Below are 23,053 nucleotides of genomic sequence, written 5' to 3'. Positions count from 1 at the left end.
CCCCCCCCCCCCTCCTTGTATGTGAGAAATAAAGCAAACTTTTCATCAGTTTCACAAAAAGACAGACGGTTTGTACTGTGCGTGTTTGTGTGTATGGTTTCAGTGTAAGGGTGACCTGGGAGGGATCCGTGAGCTCACAGGACAGGTATGAGCAGCTTAGCTTTGTTCAGTGCCTACTCTGACGACAGCTCGGTGAGTCACCTAGACACACTCACCTAGGCTAACCTCCTTTGGTCAGGTTCCAACTAATGACAACTCTCTGACAATAAAATAATCATTAGTGAGACTGAGATGCACAGTCTTCAAAGAGAGAGACTTGTCTTTGTGTGGTGATGGAAGGACAATGACTTAGAAGACTTTGTGAGCAGTGGTGGAGGGAGTATCAAAAGCTTTTGTTTTGATTAAAAAAATATCCGGCATAAAATCTTGAAAAATTGTGCTCATCCTAAACATACAGACACCTTCACATGTGCGCTAAGGCCACAATAATACAGGTTTTCCTCATTAAAACGAATTCTTACACTTTGTTTGCACATGCTAATGCAGTGTTGTTGAAATGTCACTATTGTATGTAATCTATCATAGTTTGTGTCTTGCCCTGTTTATGGTCTTTCTATGCTTTTTTTTTTTTATTTTGCTAGACCCCCAAGCAATCACAGCTGATGGCTACCACTCCATAGAGGTCTCTTCCTTTTAAAAGGAAGTTTTTCCTCCCCACTCTCGCTAGGTGGTTCTTTTGCCTATTGCTGTGAATTGGTTGTATATAAATAAAATATATATAATAATACAAATAATAAATGATATAATTTTTTTTTAATCAATCTATATTTGTTTTCTGATAATGGCAATAAAAATGTTCAAAAGACACCAACATCACAATCACAGATGAGAAGTCAGTAATAACTGATATAGATATAGTACCGTACATGATATTCACTGCAATATAAAAAAAATTACCCATTTACAGTTGTTGTTGCGCAGTTTTTGTACTTGGATGTAAATGTGTTCATTTCATAGGCGGTGGGGGATTATGAGGATTGGTTTTAGAGCCAGCTGTATTTGAATCTGCAGTTTCCAGCACTTCCACAGCCCCAGAGGGACTTGAGAAGATATCAACTAAAAACCAAAAGGGTAAAAATGATCACTTACTATAGCTGTCGTACTTTATTCTTTAAGGAAATAAGGTAGGAAGGTTAAAGCGAAGGTGGAGTGAATTGTTGGATTCGATTCTGGTTTCTGTTTGCTCAGTAGATTATATAACTTGCTCATTAGTTTTCTCAGTGGCTCAAGTGAGAACATGTAAATTCAATAAGCTTAGGTTAAATCACCGGAGGAAAAAAAAATCACAGAAGTCTGGACTGCAAATAATACAATACTTACAGTAATACCGTAAATGTAAGCTGCTCAGATTCCACTGCTATTTATGTGATAAAATATTCATCACAAATCCTAAAACACGAATAGCGTTAGAGGTACTTGCGATATTGAACATATTCCTGTATTGTGCAGTTATTAATTAACCACACAAAGTTGAATCCGTGCCGTTTTAGTTTAGAAACTATCGACAGCCAATCAGAAGCACTGATGGGGCTGAGTCTTTGGCTGCTCTGGCGATGCGGAGGGCGGGGACTGGTAACCCGGTAACCACCGAAACACTGCTGATAGGATGGCATTGCGGAAGGTTTGGGTTTTAATTTCAGCTCCTTTTCACCCAGATTTGTGATATATTATTTAAACAAAACATTGTAGTTCGCTAATCTGAAAATGTAGTTTTCTTCTACTTCTTTGGTCCTTAGACTTTGACAGACTTCATTAGCTGAAGACTTGAAACTGGGCACAGTGGTTGACAAAATTTCTCCTTTCTGTGGCTTTCTGTAGCTCCATACGGGATATATATATATATATATATATATATATATAAAATGTCTATGTAATTTCTGGATTGCCTAATAATCATTTCCTCATGCATTTTGCTGTTATTGTAGACAGTATAGCTCACAGTGTATTCATTTTTGTTTATAGCTTTGTGCTCATCCTCACTGAGATAAATAATTCTGCATTCGCTGCTTTTGCCCAGCTTTGCATTTACTGAATGTAACTGCAGCAGTTCACATATTTTACAGAACTTAAAATCCAAAGCAAGCAGCAAATTGGTAATCACCTCAGCTGCTTTCCAAGACCACATAATGCGAAGCCTGCTGCATCCAGATTTCTCACTTTCTGACCCTTTGCGGAGACACAGTAGAGGCAAACATCCCCAGGTGAGAGAAGGAGTGGAAGAAAGGGATCTGCAAAGGCGACATGAGCAAGAAGAGAGAGAATACGTGCTTGACCCTGCTCCACCGCCGTTAACTTTAGGTAGAACAAACAGTTGGGGATTTTAGGAAGACTAGGATATGAATTATAACTATTACTTCAAGTAATTTTTATTTTATTTTTTTTATAGCTCAAAAGTTAGGTTTGGTGGCCTCCCCTAGAGAAAGACTGACAGAGGATGAGTGGACCCGGGTCAAAGAAAGGTCCGTTCAGCAGGAGGAATCAGCTCAACCCTGTGCAATATGCAGGGAGGAGTTTCAACTCCAGCCTCAGGTACTCCCCAACACAGTGGCTCCTCTTAATTCCCTGTGTGGGAGCTCTTTTTGCCCCCTTTTCTTCTTACTTTTTTTTTTTTTACTGTATTCTGTGTCTGGCCTCAGGGAAGCCTGTGTTTCCCTACACACACACACAGACAAACACACGCACAACCACACACACACACACACATGGAAACACAAAGCATCCCCCTCGCCCCCTCCTTCTCCCCTGCAGTTCCTGTATGTTCTAATCTGTGTAGACAACTGTACAAATTTACCCATACTGCCTTGGAACTCAACTGTGACGTGATGATGTAGCAATCAGTGTGTTACTGTGAGGGTCATTCGGTCTTTTACACCTTTCCGATCCCCTTTTAAGATGCCAATCTCCTCAAGAATGCGGGACCAGAATAGACGCCTTCACAAAGAACAGTTGCCATAGATGCGCGTGTAAATATTAGTTTGACTCAGGGGGAGGAAAAAAAAAAAGTTAATTAGAGCCTGCTAACAAGGGAAAGTGACAAGAGGGAATCTTTGTTGATCTGGCATTTTCTTGAAAGCCTTCATATTGTAACAATTGCAATTGTGCTGCAAATCTTATGTTGCATTCCAGCGTTAATGTGACACTTGAAAATGCTTACGACAGCAGTTGTTGTGAATCGTTCGTGTGGATTGAAGCATTTGCTCCTCTCTGCAGCTGATAATGTTTTGATACTTACCGCGAATTGTTTGCAACACTGCAGGAATAAAATAGCAAGAGCTCTTCTGCTTCCCAAATGTTTTATTTCACTTCTATATTGTGTGTCTGATGGCAAAGTGCAGCCTGAAGCTTTAGAGCGTAGAGAGAGAGAGATGTGAAATCTCTCTCTCTCTGGTCTAATGGCTTGTCGAGCTCCTGGAAATTGTACACTGCAGGGGGCCCTTTCACTGGTGATGGAGTGTGTTGGTCAGGCCAAAAACAATGGGAAATCAATACGCCTCCCCCCCTTGCCCTCTAGAGACCTGAGTAAACTGGTTTGTGTGCCCAGCCCCATAGCTTCAGTGCTCTACTTTCAGGCAATAAAGGAGTCCCTCTTACAGGTAGAAGAAGGCTATAGTCCAGGTCCCAGTTGGCCCACTGGGGGTCATGCTGACTCCTTCTATCCTCTTGGTAAATAACAGTGAAAGGCAGATACAGGTGATCACATATGTGCTTGAATACACACAGATTTAGCATGGCTTAAACCTCACAGCCACACACTGTATGTGTTCATAATGCAATCAAGCTTTCCTTAAAACAATGTGCATTCAGCATCCTTCAGGCTGGAGACAAGTCAGCACCATATATTCAGTCCAACCGGGGAATCTGAGCTGAACATTTTAGGTCAAGATTTTTGATCTTTTTTTCTTTTTCTTTGCATGTTTTCCTTACTGTTCTTTTCAGGTTTTGCTATCCTGCTCTCACGTTTTCCACCGAGCGTGTCTGCAGGCCTTTGAGAGGTTTTCTGGGCGGAAGCGCTGCCCGCTGTGCAGAAGGGAGCCATATGAAACACGTGTCATCAACGATGCAGCTCGCCTTTTCCAACATCGGTGTGCCACCAGGTAGGGGCGATAAGCTAGTAATATATCTTTAGAGAAATATATATATATCGGCAACACTCGCTGGAATTTGGATGTGTTGTTACATGGGTGTCTTGTCATGTGATGTGTGTGTTCAGGATACAAGCGTACTGGCGAGGTTACATGGCTCGTAAATGGTACAGAACTATCAAGAAAACCATCTGCCCAAAAGACAAAAGGCTGAGACGTCAGTTTTTCGAATCAAGGGTGAGATAAACACGGCAGGGATGACATCACAATGATCACAGCAAACAAACATAAGATCACATCACAGGGCGTCAAGCCTCCATTTTTTATTTCTTTCTTTCCACATTTAACTCGGACATTCTTTGACTGTGTAGCTGGTCAAATAACGGCCGCGATGACTATCACATCTTGAGGGTTCAGACGTGGGTTTCAGGGACTCGCTGACCCCAGTGCTAGCACACACACACACGCACACTTCTTCACCTGCTCTCACCCTCTTGAGCTCCTTTGATCTTTTGTGAATCATACACTGTTTGTCCACGAATGTAAAGAGAGTTTTGTGTTTTAGTCAAACAGTCTGGACATTCCTGGGTCAACACAACTGCACCAGGTCTCGTGTGTATGCTTGGGTTGCTTTTTCTTTATGTCTGGTGTGTGTATGTGTGTGTTCAGTCCTGTCACTGGGTAATATGGAAGAAGGGGAAGAGGAGAGGGAGGTGAAAATGTCTTTGGATGCTTGATGCAGTTTGTGATATGTTGAAAGCTAAGGCGGACTCGATAAGAGGTCATTTTTACAAACCCCTGACCACTGATCTCGTAATCTGTCAGGGAATGGGGTCGTTTGACTCTGAAGCTGTGTCGCTTTCATGACGGCTCTCAGGAAAAGGGAACATTGCCACCTAGTGAACCTCCCCCAGCTAAGGCCTTGAATGACCAAAGGCTAAACGGGTCACCATTTTTCTTTACCAAACATCTGTTTGCAGAGTAACCCCTCGTGAAAATTCATCCAGCGGCCATTGTTTGTAATAGATAAAGCTCCAACGCACGTATGTTTTTATGTCTCTATGGAGTGTTGCAATCATGCAAAGTGCTCCTTTCCTTCCAAGAGGCTGATTAAGCACAAGCGACAAATGCGTGAGGGCCACACTTACAATGTGTCGTAAGGGTCACAGTGTCCCACCCATCCCCCTGTCCGTCTCCATCTTCTCGCCTATAAAGCGTCCCTACAGCTGTCACATAAACAAAGACACAGCCTTTACTGAGGCAATTAACTCTGTTCTAACACATTAGACCACGTCCATGTGCACATTCTCAGGATGGAGTCAGCTGTATCAGCTACTCTACATTCAAGTTGTGTGATTCAGTGGTTGTGGGTGGTCATGAGATTGTCTCATATCTTTTGTCACACCGAGGATGATCTTCAAGAGCCGCGCACCGCAGCGCTGACAGGTCTGATTGACTTGATTTTCAAGAGGGAGACTTATTTGCTTAGCTGACTGTAATGCAAACAGGCGTGTTAGCGCTGAGCCGGGACCTGTATGAGTGGGAGAAACCTATTCTTTCGGTTTTTCCTTATGATAACACACGGCAATAAAGCATCTTTGTATCATGAAGCTACAGGTGTTCCCGAAGGTGTTCCTCAGAAAAAAACACTGACAACAACAGGCCAGTTTCAGAACTCTTATCAGCTTATCCAGATGTCCAGCTTTCAATTTTCGTCCTGTTTCGGAGGTCCGACCCTGAGTCAACACATTACCTCGAGACAGTTCCGACAACTACGTGGATTGCTGTGAGATAACGTAGCGTGCCCCCCTCCCCACTCTCTTGTCTGCATCGACTGTGGAGCGAGGCAAAGTTCATCAGAGGCTGAGCTGTTTGCATTGACTGTCGAAAAAAAGTCCACCAGCCACATAAAACCCTCCATCCGAATGCTTAACAGTTGTTTAATTAGTGATAAAAGCCTAGCTGTAAAGCAATTCTGATGTCACTGTGGCAGGCTAAGGGATAAGGTTTGTATTTGTGCATGTATGAAAGCAGGTGCTGGGCCAAACGCTCCTCTGCTGTTAACGCACTTACAAATTATTCTTACTTTTGCGAGGTGCACAAACCAATAGTGTGACTGTCTTATGTGATTAAGTGAATCGCTGGAGGTTTAAGACTATTGATCAAACAAGACGAGATTTTAAACACATCACCCCGAGCTTGAGGAAGGTCTGATAAAAATTTCTGCAGTACATCTAATCGCTTGTAGCCTGCACGAAGACACGATGGTTGTTGAACTAGTTAAAATATTCAAATCAGAAGGCTTTAAATGAATGTACAGCCTCTTCATATTTTCATTGAGTATGTTTTAATTGTTGCCTAGCAACAGCTGCTGTAAATGGGAGAAGACAGATGAATTCTGCATAGATAGACATCATAATAATAATTTAAAAAAAGACTTTAAAATGGTCAAACTGACAATTGAATAGCTGACTAAATGCTTCAGAGAGAGGAGTGAAGACGCTGTATTTAAAGTCCACATCCCTCTTTGGAAAATGTTGCCCACACACCAAATAATATCCAAAATAGAAGAATTTGTGGGGCATGCGGGTAGGCTATGTTTTACTTGGTTTAAATGCTGCTTCTTCACAGTAGTATTCTTGTGAAGTGATACTGAATTTTTAAGTAGTTAAATTTAAAGTAGTTAAATCACACTGGACTCAGTCTGTGTTGTCTATGTATCGAAAAGGAAAGCTCAATTCCACCTGAATAGACAGAAAACCAACCATGACATGTGATATATTCCATCTAGCTGAGAAAGATAAAGTCATGCTGGTTAAGCTGATCCAGAAATATGGCTTTGGAACAAATATCAAGAAATCAGAAGTTGCTTTAGAAAAGAGGAGTTCGTATTCAGTCGTTTAGATTGAACAATTACTATGCAATTGGTTTGACTGAGTGTCTGCCCAGACGGTGTGTAGCAGTTTGCGTGTGCGTCTGGTGTATGAAGCAGAAAAAAGTGTAAGTGATATGTGTGTTTCCATGTTTCCCAGCACCCTCTTCCTTTTTTTTACTGGTTTCCATTAATTCTCCATGCTAGTGGGAGATGTGACTGTATCGATCTGGCTGTTTAACAACTGCACCCTGTCAGCGTGCCTCAGCCATTACAATACACGCACACATACACACACAAACACAATTAGCCTTCGCCGAAAACACGACTCTATTGTGCGGCTGAATGAAAACGTTCGCATCCTTTGTGCCGCTAAAATGGTTTTTCTAATTAGTTGCAGGAGTTGAATGACAGCTTTGTCCGATACTGTCACACCGACACGGAGGCTTTTCTGAGTGATATCGACCGCTCGCTGTCATCAAGCAGACGAGTGTTCCAGCAGCTGGAGAGAAAGAGCGTCTCCGAACCTCAGGAGAACGACTGGGACCGAATAAAGAGCCAGGTCAGGGGGCGAGATACACTAGAAGCCGCTTGTATCATTAAACAAGGCTCCATAAAAATATCTAATCCGGGTCTGATTCTTCTTCCAGCCTTGCCTTTCCCTTGACAAGTCAATGCTTGCAAGGGGACCACAGCATCACAGCTGCAATACAGAAAGTACATATCTCTCAGAGGTGATCATTCATTTTTACCAAATGAATGTGAGTGAGTAGGCTAATAATCCTCTGTGTTTATCAAAAAACACGAGCAAGTCTGATGATGCACGGCAGGCTTTTCATCACCTGGCCTACTGCGGAGGAACTGAAAAGACATTAAGATTTGCTGTTCCTTAAGGCCCCATTGTTGGCTTTCATTGCAGTCAGTGCCATTTTTCCATAGAGGGAGTGGGGTGTGTGCAAAGAAGATGTCTGTTTTTTTTCTTTATCTGGTGTGAAAAGGTTGAGCACAAGGCAGGAGTGGCTCAGCCTTGACATGAAGCATCAAACGCTGAATGCGCTTTCAACACATGCCTTGCACCTTTTTCACGGGTACAAACTCTATAAACTGGCGTGCAGCTCGTTATGAAACATTAAACAGCGGGCGCATGCTGGCCCTTAAATACAGGAAGCTTGCCTTTGGTTAATCATTGGTGAATCCATGCATGTGATGCTTTGTTTTGTATAAGGATCGCTGATAAACGCGTTATTGCTTTGTGTCCGATCAAACCTGTCAGGTTCTGCCAACAGAACCTCAGTGTCCTCTTATTGTGCAGGTACATATTAAGGCAAGTTCAAGAGAATTCATGTGATTTACTTCAAACTCTTACAGGTTATCCAGAGAGGTGTGTGGGACTGCCCCATTTGCCTGACTGCACTGAGCAACCTCAGCCTCCCGACAGTATCGGCGAGATCCAACCATCAACAGCGGAGACCAACCGTGCTCCTGTCCTGTTCCCACCTTTTCCACCAGCTCTGTCTTGAGGCCTTTGAGGCCTTCTCTGCAGATAGTAGACCTTTGTGTCCACTGTGCAGATCTGCGTACCACAAAAAACCTATCTAATAGGGTGGAGAAGGCAATCTGGATGACTCCATGTGGGTCGCTTAATATAAAATCAGAATTAGCTGTATAAAATACTAAAATAAAATAAGCATTTTTGCTGAAGCTGTGCAGAATTATGCTTCCGTACAATGAATATTCTCTGGGTTACAGCCTCTACATAGAGGTGGGTCACAAACTGAATAAAAAAAAAACATTTTCAGTTTTGTTAGTTTTGTTTCTCTGGGAAACTTCTTGAATTTGTTCCAATTTTTTTTTTTCCTTCAACCAACTTTGAACCAGTATCACAATTTTGAGAGTTGCACAACTGCACCAATTTAATGTCTGTGACACAGGGTAGCAGAGTGGTAGCCTGGATGTTTTATTTGTTTTCTGATCACTCGAGAAGACTTCAAATGTCAATATCCCTTTCCACCACATCACAAAGCTATTCGATTGAGATCTGGTAACTCTGAAGGACTACAGTGAATTTTTTTTATCATGTTCAAGAAACCAGTTTGAGATGTTTTGAGCTTTGTGACATGGTGCGTTATCCTGCTGGAAGCTCCCATCAGTAGATGGCCACACTGTGGTCACAAATGGATGGACATGGTCAGCAACAATACTCAGGTAGGCTGTGGTATTTTATCAAAGCTCAGTCGGTAACAAGGGGCTCAAAGTGTAGCAAGAAAATATCTCCTGAACCACTACACAACTAGCAGCCTGTACTGTTGATGCAAGACAGCAGGGATCCTGACTCTATTATCTCCTAATTACAGTCTAAGTTTGGTGAACCCTTGTGAATTGTAGCCTCAGTTCTTAGCTGATGGGAGTGGCATCCAGTATGGTCTTCTGCTGCTGTAAATATCTGCTTCGAGGTTCAAAATGTTGTGCATACAGAGATGCTCTTCTGCATACCTTATTTGTAACGAGTGCTTATTTCTTATCAGCTCGAAGTAGTCTGGCCATTCGCATCTGACCTCTGACATCAAAGCATTTTCATCCAAAGACCTGCTGCTTACAGGACGATTTCTTTTTAAGACCGTTCTCTGTAAACCCTAGAGATGGTTGTATGGGGAAAGTCAAAGCAGATCAGCGTTTTCTAAAATACTCAGGCCAGCCCATTAACAACCAACAACCAGTCAGTCACTTAAATCACCTTCTTTCCACATTCTCAGCCTTAGTTAAGGAGGTCTTAGTTCAAACTAAGTCTACAAGCCTTAAAGCAATACGTTTCTGCAGTTTGATTGGCTGATATTTGTATTACTAAGCACCTGTACCAAATGAAGTGACCAGCAAGTGTACATATTACACTGACTTTGACTTAATATTGTGACACTTTGAGTGGGTGTAAAATTGCTTTGGCTGCAGTTTTAACAGAGCATAGAGATGATTTTGAGCCCCGGAAATCTCATGAGGTTTTCACCTATAATTAAGATGTTATGAGGGATAAAAAATAAAAATAAAAAAATGACGGAATACATAAGGAAAATTGAAAAGTGTCCATATTAGACCCACCCTATTATAGTATGCAAGAAAAATGTCGCAAAGCTTCATTAAAATGCTACGGTTTATGTACAATAAATAAATAAAACCAGCTGATCCTGAGGGTTTCAGGAAGGGATAACCTAATCATCTATCACAGTTAAACATTAAATATGAAGCTGGAACCGACAGGCCGTGATCTCGGCATAATCATGCAGGGTGAAGAAGTGAAGCAGACTAAAACCACAACTAAAGCGTACATAAAACTCTGCATCGCTCACGTTTACTTTGTGCATTAAAAAGAAACACGAGAGACGTTATTTACCAAACAGCAGCTAGCCCTTGTGTAGTTGTGCCACCGTGAGAGTTAACAGGCAACCAGCAGCTGTTGTTTGACAAGACATAATTATAGCGCGTAGCTCCCCATTAAACCACAAGCTATCTTTTCATTGCTTATTTATGGATTAAACAAGTGAGATATTATGTTGGTGAGCTTTATAGGTGCCATTTTTCTTTATATCTGAGGACGGAGCTAGGATGGCTTCCCAGTCTTACCCTGAGCAAAGCTAATAACATCCTGCCATCATACCCACAACACAAATATTACAATGGTGTCATTCTTCTGATCCAACACATCCACATTTTCACCTTTTATTATGGGATGGAAAGGAACTGATTACTGGACAAGTAATAGGTAAACATTGAAGTCACAATTAGCCAACGACCGCTGATGACCTGATTGCCAGTGACAAATGAAAATAAGTTGAAGCATTTTCTTTTATTTGCAAACACACAAACATCGAAAAGAACAAAACATTACATTTAGCAAACTGAAGAATTGTTTAAAAAAAAAAAAAATACATTCACAAAAAACATGTACCAAAATTACATGCAGGGATCGAGTGTCAGATGGAAAGAAATGAAAGCCTGCTCACTGACATTTCAGAGCAACTTTCAAGTTTTTTGACCCCCCCCACAAAAATCCCATTGAACAGATTTATTGTAAATGCAGTATGCAGAGTTTGATTGTGATGCTTTATTAGGGGTGTGACACTTTCCTGCAGTGTGTAGCTGAGTGGATGGACGCACGGGTTTAACCTTTTCACCCAGGTGAAGAATTATTATTAATTTTAATCTCTAATCCATCAGTGTCACCCTTTATTGACCTACCACATTAATTTGTGCCACAATGGCATTTTTCCCCACAGTATGCAGACATCAGCGTGCTTTTACTGGAAACAAATAAAATGACAAGAAACATACCAGGACATCTACCTCAAGTTTCTGCCACTACACAACTTGCTCTCTTGATATGGCCTTGATCACAAATCAGACACATGGCTGTACTTTGGATTTGGGATGAAAAGCCGACATAATCACCATTTACGAAACATTCGCAGGTCTGATTGGAGAAGTTGGTGTCAGTGAGTTTTTTTCCTTAATTCCAGTCTTTGTAACAACATCAAATTGCAGTCAGTTTTTGGTGCAAAAAAAATTCTCCTTCCCATTTCGATTGCATATACAAATTCAGCTTTTTTTCCTCCTCCTTTTCATCACTCCATCACTAAAACGACCATGAAAATACAAAGCACACACACACACACACGCACACATCATGAGATCACTCTAATCTAGTCTCAATGGAGCTGATGTGACATAAACATTCATGGCAAAAAGAAATGGCTTCAGACTAGAAACTCTGGCATACAGGAGATCACAGTGGAACTGTCTACACGCTCACAATGCCCACGCACACACGCACGTGTGCACGGACAAAAACTCCACAGAACCTTAACATTAAGCCTGCTTTTTCGTATAAGGCATTTAAGGTGGTTCTGGAGACAAAGAACATCACAGTTCAGAAGATTATGCAGCAATACAACAACATGTAAAAGGGGCCTGAGTCACCTAGTCTTTCTCACAGCAACAAAGCTGGATGTTTTCTTACTCATGCATTCTGTGTGAAGACCTACAGATTTGCATTAGATGAAGCTGTTTATAAAAAAAATATATATATATAGGTATATGTACAAGAAAATACAGAATGCTTAGTGATTCAGACCCTGGGTGCGAGCCCAATGTTTACATCCAAAATAGGTATGAAACAATGAAATATGTACATGTGTATACAACATTTACAAAGAAACGTGACCATTTCTGTGCCCTGTATAAAAAAAAGTTTCTTTCCTTCTTTATTTATTTACTTATTTTTGAGGATTTTGGGGTGTGGAATAAGCAATATTGCGGTGACATTTTCCTCCGATGTGCATAAAAGAATACAACCTCGTCCTCACTTTCAAACCTGCTCATTGGAAGCGAAGTGAAATAAAACTCCCACATAGTTTCCCATTTGTGGAGCCGCTCAAGTCAAATCTGGAGCACCCAAAAAAAAGTTCTCATCCTACTTCATACAAACTAATGACATCATCAATAAAGTTAAAGCGCACTTGGAGTAAAGCCAGATAAAATGACTGATGACAGTCCCGAGTGCTAAAAATTTGAGGCCCTTTTATTAAGAATGACAGTGCCCAATTCACAATATGTGAGCCGTATTGATGCTGTGCAGTTTTACAGACCAGCCGTGATGAGTGGGAATAAATGACTCGTCCTCACGCTTCACAAAGCTCTTGGTTATTTTTCACATTTTTTGACAAACTGACACCTCATTACGCCTGTATCAGTTAACATTAGAACAACAACAGCAAAAACCCTCTACGATTAAAGACCCTTAACTGTGAGTGCACCCTGCCTCACTGTCACAGACACATTAACAATAAAAAAAAAAAAACTGTCTAATTGAATTGTGTAGGTGAAATTTATGTTAGTGAACACAGAGGTAAATGTAAGACTCTGGTTGCTTCTGTGTAGTGCGGTGGTGTAAAGGTTGTAAGAGAATGGGCAGAGGGAGGGAGAGAATGCCCCTGAAGCAAAAGATGGGTGGTTTGAAGTCACAGTCGTGGTTGAGGTCAACTTCAAGGTCACTGCAGTGATGCCAGTCTATTTCAATCCTCAGTCTCAGCCCTGGCCCTGTCCCAGCTTCCATCCGAGACGCAGAGGATGGAATGTCACGAAGCTAAATTGCTCTCAGCCTCCATTTGCAGCATCCGTCAGACACTGCCTGGGTTTATTAAGTTCCTTCCAATCCTTTTCACCTTTCAGCAGTCAGGCAGTACTGTCGAAATATCCCTTTGGCTGCATTTACTTGTGTAGGTGTCTGTGCATGTGTGTATGTGTGTGTTGATCTATCGTCCCTTTCACAGAGTTTTCTGATGCCCATTGGCCGAGAGCTTCCCAGATTCAGGGTCTGTGGGGCTGTTTGACAGTTGCAATTTATCCAGACCTGGGCAGTGGGAGATAAGGCAGAAAAATCTCATTAAAAAGCCTCAGACTTTCACTTAGACAGAAGTATTGATGTCCTTTTTCCTCCCTCGGTTCTTCTGTCTGGCATTTTCTAGCCCTATCCCACCCTGTGTATCAAACATGCAGGGCCCGTCACCACAAGCCTTGGGGACTAGTTTCATCTTCTGTCACATGTCAGTTCAGCGACACGCTGGACGTGTCGCTCTATCAGAGAGAAATAAACACCATTTCTCTCCAAAGCTACCAACTAGGTTGGATTTGTCAGCGTCTCAAAATTAGGATTAAATTGAGCAGTCACATACTATCAGACAGACGTAGAACCAACATAGCTGTACTGAGGCACGTGAAAGACTACGCACTGTCCTGTACTATATACTGAAAGCTGCTGGTTAGAAACTTTTAGGATATGTACAGACCCTGTTGATGAATTTACCTAACGCCTTCAGGAGCTCTTCCCGGACCGCTGAGGTGAATTTCCTCACGAGACAAAGTGTTGTCACAACTGCAAACAGCAGGTTGTACGAAAGGACGATGTAAAAGTTTCCCAGCCAATTAAATCTGCCAAAATCTCCCAAAAGATCAAACCTGGTGATGCCTGTGAAGGACACACACACACACACACACACACTCACACGCACGCGCGCAACTGGGTTACAAATGAGGTTGACATTCATTCAAAAATGTGCAATTTCTTACTCAGAACCGTGACCTTTAATAACTCTTCACACAAAGCTGTGATAACCAAGAGTCGAAATGTTTTCTCCTCAGCTGAATTCCACAAAATAAACAAAACCCTGAGAAAAATGAAGTTCATCTTTCCAAGGCTCCTTCTGACAAGACAAGTATTGTTCATAAGAATTCTTCCTAACAAAAGCAGAAGGCTGCAGCAAACTTATGAGCCTCTTTGAAAATGTCATTCTCCCCAGGCCCATCTTTTTCAAAAAGTAAAAAAAGAAAGAAAAAAAAAGAAAATAAAAATCTGAAAAGGGGGCTTATATACAAAAACAATTTAATATGGATTACAGGAATAAATACATTTCTGAATTGTAATAAAAAAAAAAAAAACAACTACTTGTAATAGCGTTGGTGCACTTTGGGTCTGAGACCAGCCCCGTGTTGTAAGGTGGTACAAAAACAACTACTTCAAGAACTCCACAGATTCACACCACTAGTCTTCACGCATGCAATTCTAATTTCTATTGACAAATCTGCACATTTCCAAGCAGATTTACGCCCAAATCTGAAAAAATAAATAAATAAATAAATCAAACAAAAACTAACCTACATTAGGTATTTCCACCCTCTTCAAAAACCTATTGCGAAGACAGAGCGTGCCTACTGAAATCTCAAACACTATGGACAATTCATATTTGTCCAATCTCCCTTGTAAGGTCAACTCGTGAACCTCTAGACCACTTTTAGCACTGCTGCCACACTGCTGTGAATATGTCATCATGACTTTTGTGCATCGTTCGTCTTCAATTTGTCTCTATCGACGGCCACATTAACACAGTTTACGTTAATGAACTGATATTTCAGCTGTGTTTTACCATTTTGCCAAACTGACGGGAATCCAGTGTCCAGTGCAGAGGTATAGTGGTCAGATCACGACTTCAGGGAGTGATCTTAAAATCGACCACGCTAAAAGCGATCCAGAGTTACACACGAGACGGCCTTGAAGGGAGGTCATCCAAATGTACAGCGTGTAAGAATTCTGATTTGGTTTGGACCAAAGCAATTTCACTCAGGCTTGGGTAAACATCCACTGACCCACTGCATGGCAGAGTTGCTGCTTATTTTTATCACTTGGCTGCATCTTGGTTAATGTGAGCACAATTCTCTGAGGAACATAAAAGGATGGCGAGCTAATTATAGCAGCAAAGGTGGCTTGCAGGTGGACTTCATCTCTCCTTCAGACAAAGACAAAGGAGCTCCCTCTTAGCTCTACACTGCCAGACCAATTTCAAACCATCTGTCACAGCTGGTCACATGCAGCTTGGAAAGCCATCAACACCCTTTTGTTTTCCTGCTTATCCATCCATGTGTTCATGCACTCTAGCTGCGCCATCCCACAGAGTACTGTGGGGAGATAATTAAGCTTTCAATAACCTGTGTGCACAGATCTGTTTAATGTTATTAAATCATCTTCTCCTATGTTAATTTTGCATGCAACATTGATGAAGGGAATTACTGCATCAATATTTAAAGTCCAAGTACCATAACGGTATCCTGTCCTGTTATCTGTAAGCAGAAATCACATTCTCATGCATCAGACTGAGGAAGCCCTAGTCCCTGGACATTCAACTTCTCCTGTAACATCTTCACAACCTCTGTCATCAATTAGATTAGGCAATCGATTCAGCGTCTGGAGAGATGTATTTACAGCCGCAGTAAGCGGTTTGGCAAGCATCAAGGACCTTTAACAAAATTGCTTGAGAAAAGATGGGGAGAGCGATGATGGAGACCCCAGTCAATACAGCTAGCCACTGTGGTCGGGCTAAATTCATTTCTAATGCCAAAGGTTTTAAACTTGGGTTAGTAATGTGAGAAAATCTAATTGAGGGTTTCAAAAAAAAAAAAAAAAAAAAAAAAAAACTTCAGTCTCGGAAATGTCGGTAGGGAGACGGAGACATTATCATGCTGCTGTTCAGAGCCGTCAGGACGTTACACTGTGTTTCCATCTTCACTCTGACCCTGCCTCAACTCAGCAGAGACCAACATGTCATGCAGAATTTGTCAAAGTTTTAAATATGAATTGGTGCAAAGTAAAACCAAGCCATAACGTCTGGTGATATTACCATTAATCAAGCTGGATTTGATGGTGATGCAGCTTAAAGTGCACAGAGAGAGACATTAAAGTTCACCCAAACATGTGTAACCTGCAGAGGTGGGAGGGGAGGGTGGAGCTGGTTGTGATGTGCATTTGGTGTAACTAAACATTTGTTACTACACTATTAAACATGCTGCGTGCTCTAGCACAATTCCCTTATCTCTTACACAGTGCATATTTACCACCCACCGACATAAAAACGCCTCACGTCAACACACGAAACCCTTTCTTGTCTCTTAACATCTCACTTCGTCACACTCAACTCTTTGCACGTCTTTTTTTATCTTGTGCTGAGCGGCCTTTTCTCTTCAACTCTGTCTCATGCATTTATTCCTTTTCATCCATTCAGTGTCACAAAGCAGAACCTGTTGATATTTTGTAAAGCTCCCAGTGAGTCACTGTATGCTCACTCCATCCTATTTTCCCACTCTGTTGCTCTCACACATACTGCACACACACACACACCCACACACACACAGACACACACACACACACACACACACACACACACACACACACACACACACACACAAAGAGTATAAAACTTGGGCTGGGCTGCACTCTGCATGTTTATTAGTGCCATTGTGATGGTGCTACCCTGTCATTTTTATTCTGCGTGCACTCTTTTCTAACATCACCATGAGAGACTGTAGGAGAATTCAACTCCTGTGACCTGGTGTTGGTGGTAACAATGAAAATTGTTGTGGGAGAGGAAGATTTAATCTTTCTTCTTGTTTGTGCCAAGGACACAATGACAGCTCTGATAAGTCTGTAACCTACATTTCAATCATTCAGTCGTAACACAGCAAAAATACCAGCTTCTGTAAAGCTCACTAATGAGCATGCTGTATCTTGTTTCTTTCATTAACAAAGTCTGTTTTTGGGCAGGAATATTTCTTGTCTGTTCTGCATGTTCAGATTATAAAAGGAGATACAGTATGCTGGTCTCAGCCAGGATAACCCTGAAAGAGAGGTTTTGATCTTTTTCAGGTTTTCCTTGATAAACCAGCAGTTGGAACTTTTGCATCTTTCATTTGGTAGTGAGAGTGGACATGCTTATAGCGAGGACAAGCCATAGACCAAAGTTAGTCTGGGAACCCATCAGCTTGCCAATAACTTTGTTCTTTACACACCAGAAACACCAACTGGAATAGAGGATAACTATACCATGACCAAACCCTATTCTGTCCACCAGAATGGATCTGGATAATTTAAAAAAAAAAAAAAAAAAAAAAAAGCTAACAGAAAACAAACTGATCTGTAAATGATAGCGTTTTATAGAGATTACACCAATGGGCCTTACTGTCGACCGCTTTCTTTTTTAGACCATTATCCTTTCTTTGAATGCAGAGTTTCTTTTTTTCCCCTTCCAATCTGTATTTCTATCAGTGCAGTTTACTCTGTCCCTGGTGCTACCTTTTCTGCCCTCTTCAAATCTGGAAAACCAATTGCTGCTGGTTGCACATTGCAAAAAGGTTGGCCTGTTCACAATATTTAAAACTCTGGTATAAATCAAGTTGGATTTTCCCAGCCTTGCATGTCCTCCCAAATTCCAGCTTTGAATCACATAAACTGTAGTGTTGGTTGGTGGATTCTCACTTCTTTCAGACAAAGCAAGGCGAGCAGTTTTTGCCTTTAACCCTCGATTATACTTTCCACATCCAGGAGTCCACTTTGGTCCGCTCAGGTCAGAGTGGCAAATTTCATCAGACAGTGAGCGCAAGGGTCCATGCAGATATCCATGTGTCACCACAAACATTGGTCAAGGGAGAATTTATGTTACAATGCATCAGCTACACATGCACCCTAGGTAGTGGACTTCAAGTACAACAGGAAGAACTACCCAGCTGTCAGTGTCCACAATGGACAATAATCAGGGACTTACATTTTCAAGCTATCAAACTAACAAGCTACAGCTTCATATTTAGTGGGTGGACTTGATCACCCACTATTAATGTTTTCATCTAACTCTATGAAAGTTGTCAAACTGCTGCTATTTAATCATTTAATGTGTCTACAAAAAATTGGCTCTGAATGAAAAAAGAAAAAGCAAGCTACACTCTCCTTACTGCAGGCAAAAGAAAATACAAAAACACTCACATGAAAAAGCATACTCACCTAGTGTTCTGGACATCACTGGCAAGGCTGAGCTCAGCACCAGGATGGAGACACAGCAACCAATGATCTGCAAATAAGACCAAATAATCAAACCTCCGAGTTTAGCCCTCAACAAATTACATGCAATTTATAGCGAGTGTGAAGCAGAAAAAGCACCCATTGCACCAGCAGTTTTAGCCGTGATGTGCCCACACACATACACGCCACTTGATGATAAATTGGTTCCACATATTATACAATTAGTACCTCTGAAGATGCTCATTATGAGGTTCCTTCTATTGTCCTTTCAAGTCCTTTCACTGAAGCATCATGCTAGTTAACAAGCCTCACCACTCCCAAACTCATTACCAAGTGAATAGTTGCCACCCAGCCCCCTTCTCCCCCTAAGAAGAAAAAAAAAAAAAAAAAACTCACTCTCCCTCTGATGTACAAGAAAAGAGCTTGCACTTTGCTGGTGTTTACGCAACTTACAAACAAATATTGAACAGATCAACTAAGGCCATTGAGGGGCCCGGAGGAAAACATTAGTGAGCAGCAGGGACAGAGAAGACAGGAAGGCGAGCGCAATGAAGACAGAAAAAAAAGACAGGGGAAATAGATGAAACACAGGAGGGGGCAAACACATCAGCACCTTAGGAGCAATTTCAGCACCCTTGCCCCCACTTCACCCCACTCCCTGCCTTTCTATCCCATCTTTACCGTTGTCATGGTTGTGTCATCCTTCCTGGGAGTGAGTCCCTCAAAGACACGCAGACTGTAGAAGCCAACGACAGAAGACACCATCAAGTAGCTGTTCAGCAAATCAATCAAGGAGCAAAAACACCTTGCTGCAAGTAGAAAGCAGCTTTTCTTTGAGTCAACTTTTTATGTGTCAAGGCTCAACCTTTTCAGGTATCATAAAAGGTGATGAAACAACGCAATATGTTTTCCGGAAGGTGTTCAGCTCAACTATGTCCTGGGTAAACAAAGCTGCCTTGGCAATGTTGCTCTTGGCCATGGAGCATGTTACTCAGGCCACAGACAAAGGGGAGGTCACTGAAAGGATACAATATGAGGACAATCTCCAGCACTGCCTGAGCCACACCAAATGTGGACAAAGAGGTGTTCCCAATGGCTCGATCCTAGAAGAGAGAGACAAATAGGAAAATTAAACATCCTACACTACCCTTCAGACTAAAACAGATCACAAAAATGACAACACTTGGTGTTGTGTACGACTGCAGACATGAGCAATTACAGAAGACCTGCAAAAGTAAGTACGTGGTGCACGAAGAATTTCCCTACTTGAGAAAGACAGAATCAAATTGGCTAAGTAATGAATGGAACAAGATGAAAGAGGCTCTTTGCAAATCACTGTCGACCATACAATATGTGAACAGGTGTTCAAACAAAAACGGCACATTGCTTACGGTAAGAAGAGTGTACAGGCTGAAAGCATGCCAAAAACATAAAAACAACTAAACAAATCCTTTAGCAAATACACTACGCAAACCCCCTCACCCATCCTCACCCCTCCAACCCCTAAGGCCTTTTGAAAGTGGAGCAGGAAAAAGACATACATCCACATACACAGCACATACCAAGCATCTGAGTTGTCAAATGCCAAATATTTGCTTTTTTCAGACTTGGCACCCAAGACGATCCTCCAGAGGATTTGTACATTTAATGGGGGTATATACACAGTACTTCACACAAAGTTACCTAAAACTCCCCTAAAAGTGTTTGCTGCAAATTCAGATTCTTGCTGATACAATAAACATATCTTAACAGAGCTGTGCAGCACTAATCCAGTCATTTTATTTATTTATTTTTACTCTAAATCATAGAGTACTGCATGTACAGTTAGAGTACAGAAGTGCAAGGCAAATGTGCTGTTACTCGTCATGCAATATGCACCTACAGCATATTAAACTGCACAGCATATATTTGGTGTGCTGCCGCGGTTTCTGTTTGAGATTTGCATTTGTATTCTTTTTCCCTTTCCCACTTTAAGTGTCTTTATCTTGATTTGTTTTGTAAAACGGGCTGCAGGGGAAAAAAGGAAAGCCTGACAGGTTGTTTCATGCCTTTTTATGCAACTGTCATCCCTGGGAGCTTACTGCAGAGCCATGGTGCAGTGCCCTCTCTCTCTTACACAGAGAATTAGCAGCATTAGCAGACAGAATCTGATGTCATTTATTAATGGAGGGAGGGCATGCATTAAGATGGCGTGTGCACTCGCAATAAGCATGCACGTGCGTACACAGGACACCTAGCTTGTGCTGTGCACCTCCTTTCCATTCGTCTTTACATTCCGGTAGCAGAAAGAGTGACGGATCGTGTGTTACTGTGTGTGAAAGAGCGGGATAGGGGTCCATAGAGGGAAGGGTCTATGTTCCAGTCAACTCACACTGCACATTAAGACTGCATATTGAGGCTGATGAGGCCGTCAATGCCATACATACATCTATACTTCACATTCTTACTTTGTACTAAGTTGTTTTTTTTTTAAATTGTATTTAATTTGATTTTATTAACACAGCTACACATGCACCCTATGATTAACATATTTCAAGGCAGTCCCGTGAAATATTCTCATATTTTTCATCTTTCGTATAGTCAAAGCCATGTCCTAATCATGTATCCAGTTGCCAACAACCTAATTCCAACCTATAAAAAATCTAAACAAGTGGGAGAAGAAACTGTTCAGATCTCTGAAGTTGCTTGTGCCCATGTAACAACCTTGAAACAGCAACTGCGTTTCAAAGTTTACTTTTACAGTCATACTCAATTTTATTTTATTTACATGGTGCCAAATTTAATAACAGTTGCCTTATAGCACTTTAAATTGTAAGGTAAAGACACTACAGTAATTCAAAGAAATCCTGCCTCCACCCACCCACCCCACTAAGTAGGCACTTTGGAAAAGTGGGAAGGAAAATCTCCCTTTTAACAGGAAGAAGCAGGCTCAGGGAGGGGTGACCATCTGCCGCAACCAGTTGGAGTCTGAGGGGGTTTAAGTGACAGACATTTGTAATCCATACATTTCACCGAACTATGAGAGGCTGCCGTCATTTAATCTTACAGAATTTCTGAAATGTAAATATTAAATATAAATATAATAAGCAACAAGCAAAGACTTAATATTCACATACATTTCCAGATTTTTAGATAATCTTAAAGCCAGTTATAAAGTGAAAAGGGTGTCTGGAGATGGGAGGTCAAGTTGTTAAAGTTGGATAAATGCGTTTGTATGTCCTCTCTGTGCCTATGTGGACTCTCTCCAGGTACTCTGGCTTCCTCCCACAGTCCAAACACATGCATGTTGGGCTAACTGATAATTCTAAACTGGCTGCAGGTATTCATGTAAGCGTGAACTGTTGTCTATCTCTACGCAGTCGCACCGCGACAGACTGGTGACTAGTTTTGGGTGTATTCTGCCTTTTGCCCCACAACAGCTGGGACTAGCATGACCCGGATCTGGACAGGCAGAAGATGGGTGGATGGATGCAAGCCTTTGTGCATTTGGACAAGGGCAACTTTAGTTGGGTGAAAATTACTGTCCAGCCACAGTAATTGCCTGTTTTGCAAAATAGAGTGTCAAGTGCAGTGGCCACCAAAAAGAAGGGCCTGTAGTAACAGTTTTATTGGTGTCTCTAAGTGCTTCTTCATAAAGCTGTAAATCCCTCTGTCCTATGACAGAGGCAGTGCCAACTTCTCATCTATAGCCACCTGCGTTTCCTCTCTGCTCGTCATCCTTTTCTTTCCCTACTCCTTGTTATCCTTCTCTATACCCATCCACTGCCCTGTAAAGCTGAGCGGTACACTGCTCAGTATTCTAAAGACTACAGCAGGATGCTTAGCTGGAAGGGAAGACAAACACTGACAGGGCACTTCTATTGTGCTCTACTCCCATAACAATCAGGGCCTCATTTGACTTTCCCACAGTCTGAGTCTCTCTTGCTCTGGCAGTACCTTGCCGAGATGTCAAACCTCTCTCTCCCCTCTTATATCACATTCTCTCCCCTGTCGTTATCTTTTTCCAGACAGAGGGCAGAGGGAATTTCTGTGCCAGAGGGGCACAGTCTGAGAGTTAGAGGATAAGGTTAAAGAAGCATGATAGATGATCTCATATCAGTATTGATTGTTTTAGGAAGATGAGATGGCCCCTCCTGCTCGTAGATTTGTGAGATCAGAGGTGTGGCATCCATCCAGCTCAACATAAAGCATAAACCATTTAGTGAGGCCATACTGTCAGGGAGGACAGCTTCAAGCTACATGACAAGTGTAATTTGGGGGATTTTCTGCAATGTGTCATGCCAAAGAAAACATCTCTGCTCAATAAAATAATTGGAATGTCGAGGGCAGCTCTGTCAGATGCCCGCGAGATGCAAAATGAAATGAGGGAGAAATAGGATACATTATGTTGCCCCTTTTCAGACAAGAATGCAACCACAACTGCACACACATGCAAGCACACACATGCACGCATCTCTGTCACTGCAGATGAGATGAGATACAAGGAGCTTAAAACACATTGCATGTTAGGCAGAGATGAGAATCTCAGAGCCATTCCACACTTGCTGGAATGGCTGTTTCACAGTAAGAGCCCTTCACTTGCCCCCGTCTGCATTTGCACAAGGGAGGAAAAGCAGCTTATTCACCCACTGAGGGCAGGAGACACATAGCAAC

At 41.8% G+C, this 23,053-nt stretch overlaps 2 protein-coding genes across 7 annotated transcripts in view; one reads left to right on the top strand and one right to left on the bottom strand.

Annotated features, from left to right (window-relative positions):
• The window catches only part of lmbr1 (limb development membrane protein 1), a 67,546-nt gene that overhangs the window by 17,130 nt on the left and 27,363 nt on the right, over positions 1-23,053 (bottom strand). For 2 of the 5 annotated variants that reach the window (XM_042227650.1, XM_042228596.1), the window contains 5 exons: positions 19,430-19,503; positions 19,082-19,172; positions 18,383-18,449; positions 13,868-14,029; positions 10,921-13,414 (listed from right to left, as the gene is read on the bottom strand). In XM_042227650.1, the coding sequence (XP_042083584.1) occupies positions 13,329-13,414; positions 13,868-14,029; positions 18,383-18,449; positions 19,082-19,172; positions 19,430-19,503 (480 nt within the window). In that variant the 3' untranslated portion in view covers positions 10,921-13,328. Of the gene's footprint in view, positions 1-10,920; positions 13,415-13,867; positions 14,030-18,382; positions 18,450-18,628; positions 18,766-19,081; positions 19,173-19,429; positions 19,504-23,053 lie in introns of those variants that run through there. The other 3 variants (XM_042228143.1, XM_042227933.1, XR_006055399.1) reach the window with 2 other exon arrangements.
• rnf32 (ring finger protein 32) lies at positions 1,455-8,793 on the top strand. 2 transcript variants are annotated; one of them, XM_042212743.1, is made up of 7 exons: positions 1,455-1,681; positions 2,124-2,358; positions 2,447-2,589; positions 3,997-4,154; positions 4,271-4,379; positions 7,415-7,576; positions 8,383-8,793. In XM_042212743.1, the coding sequence occupies exons 1-7, from the start codon at positions 1,667-1,669 to the stop codon at positions 8,611-8,613; spliced, it is 1,053 nt and encodes a 350-aa protein (XP_042068677.1). In that variant the 5' UTR covers positions 1,455-1,666; the 3' UTR covers positions 8,614-8,793. The 2 variants fall into 2 exon arrangements, with proteins under 2 accessions (XP_042068677.1, XP_014185429.1); XM_014329943.2 differs by having other exon boundaries at positions 1,457-1,681; positions 7,409-7,576; positions 8,383-8,792.

Source organism: Haplochromis burtoni, unplaced genomic scaffold, assembly GCF_018398535.1.
Source record: "Haplochromis burtoni strain Fernald_Lab_line unplaced genomic scaffold, NCSU_Asbu1 Contig_1, whole genome shotgun sequence".
In the NCBI taxonomy this organism is placed as follows: Eukaryota; Metazoa; Chordata; class Actinopteri; order Cichliformes; family Cichlidae; genus Haplochromis; species Haplochromis burtoni.
Note: the sequence above shows the minus strand (reverse complement) of the source record. Positions and strands in the feature narration are given on the sequence as shown.

Bases quoted from the DNA above. Each gene is read 5' to 3' on its own strand.
- rnf32 (XM_014329943.2), top strand. The intron at 4,155-4,270 runs GTAGGGGCGATA...GTGTGTGTTCAG, and splicing joins CAACATCGGTGTGCCACCAG to GATACAAGCGTACTGGCGAG. The intron at 4,380-7,408 runs GTGAGATAAACA...TTTTCTAATTAG, and splicing joins GTCAGTTTTTCGAATCAAGG to TTGCAGGAGTTGAATGACAG.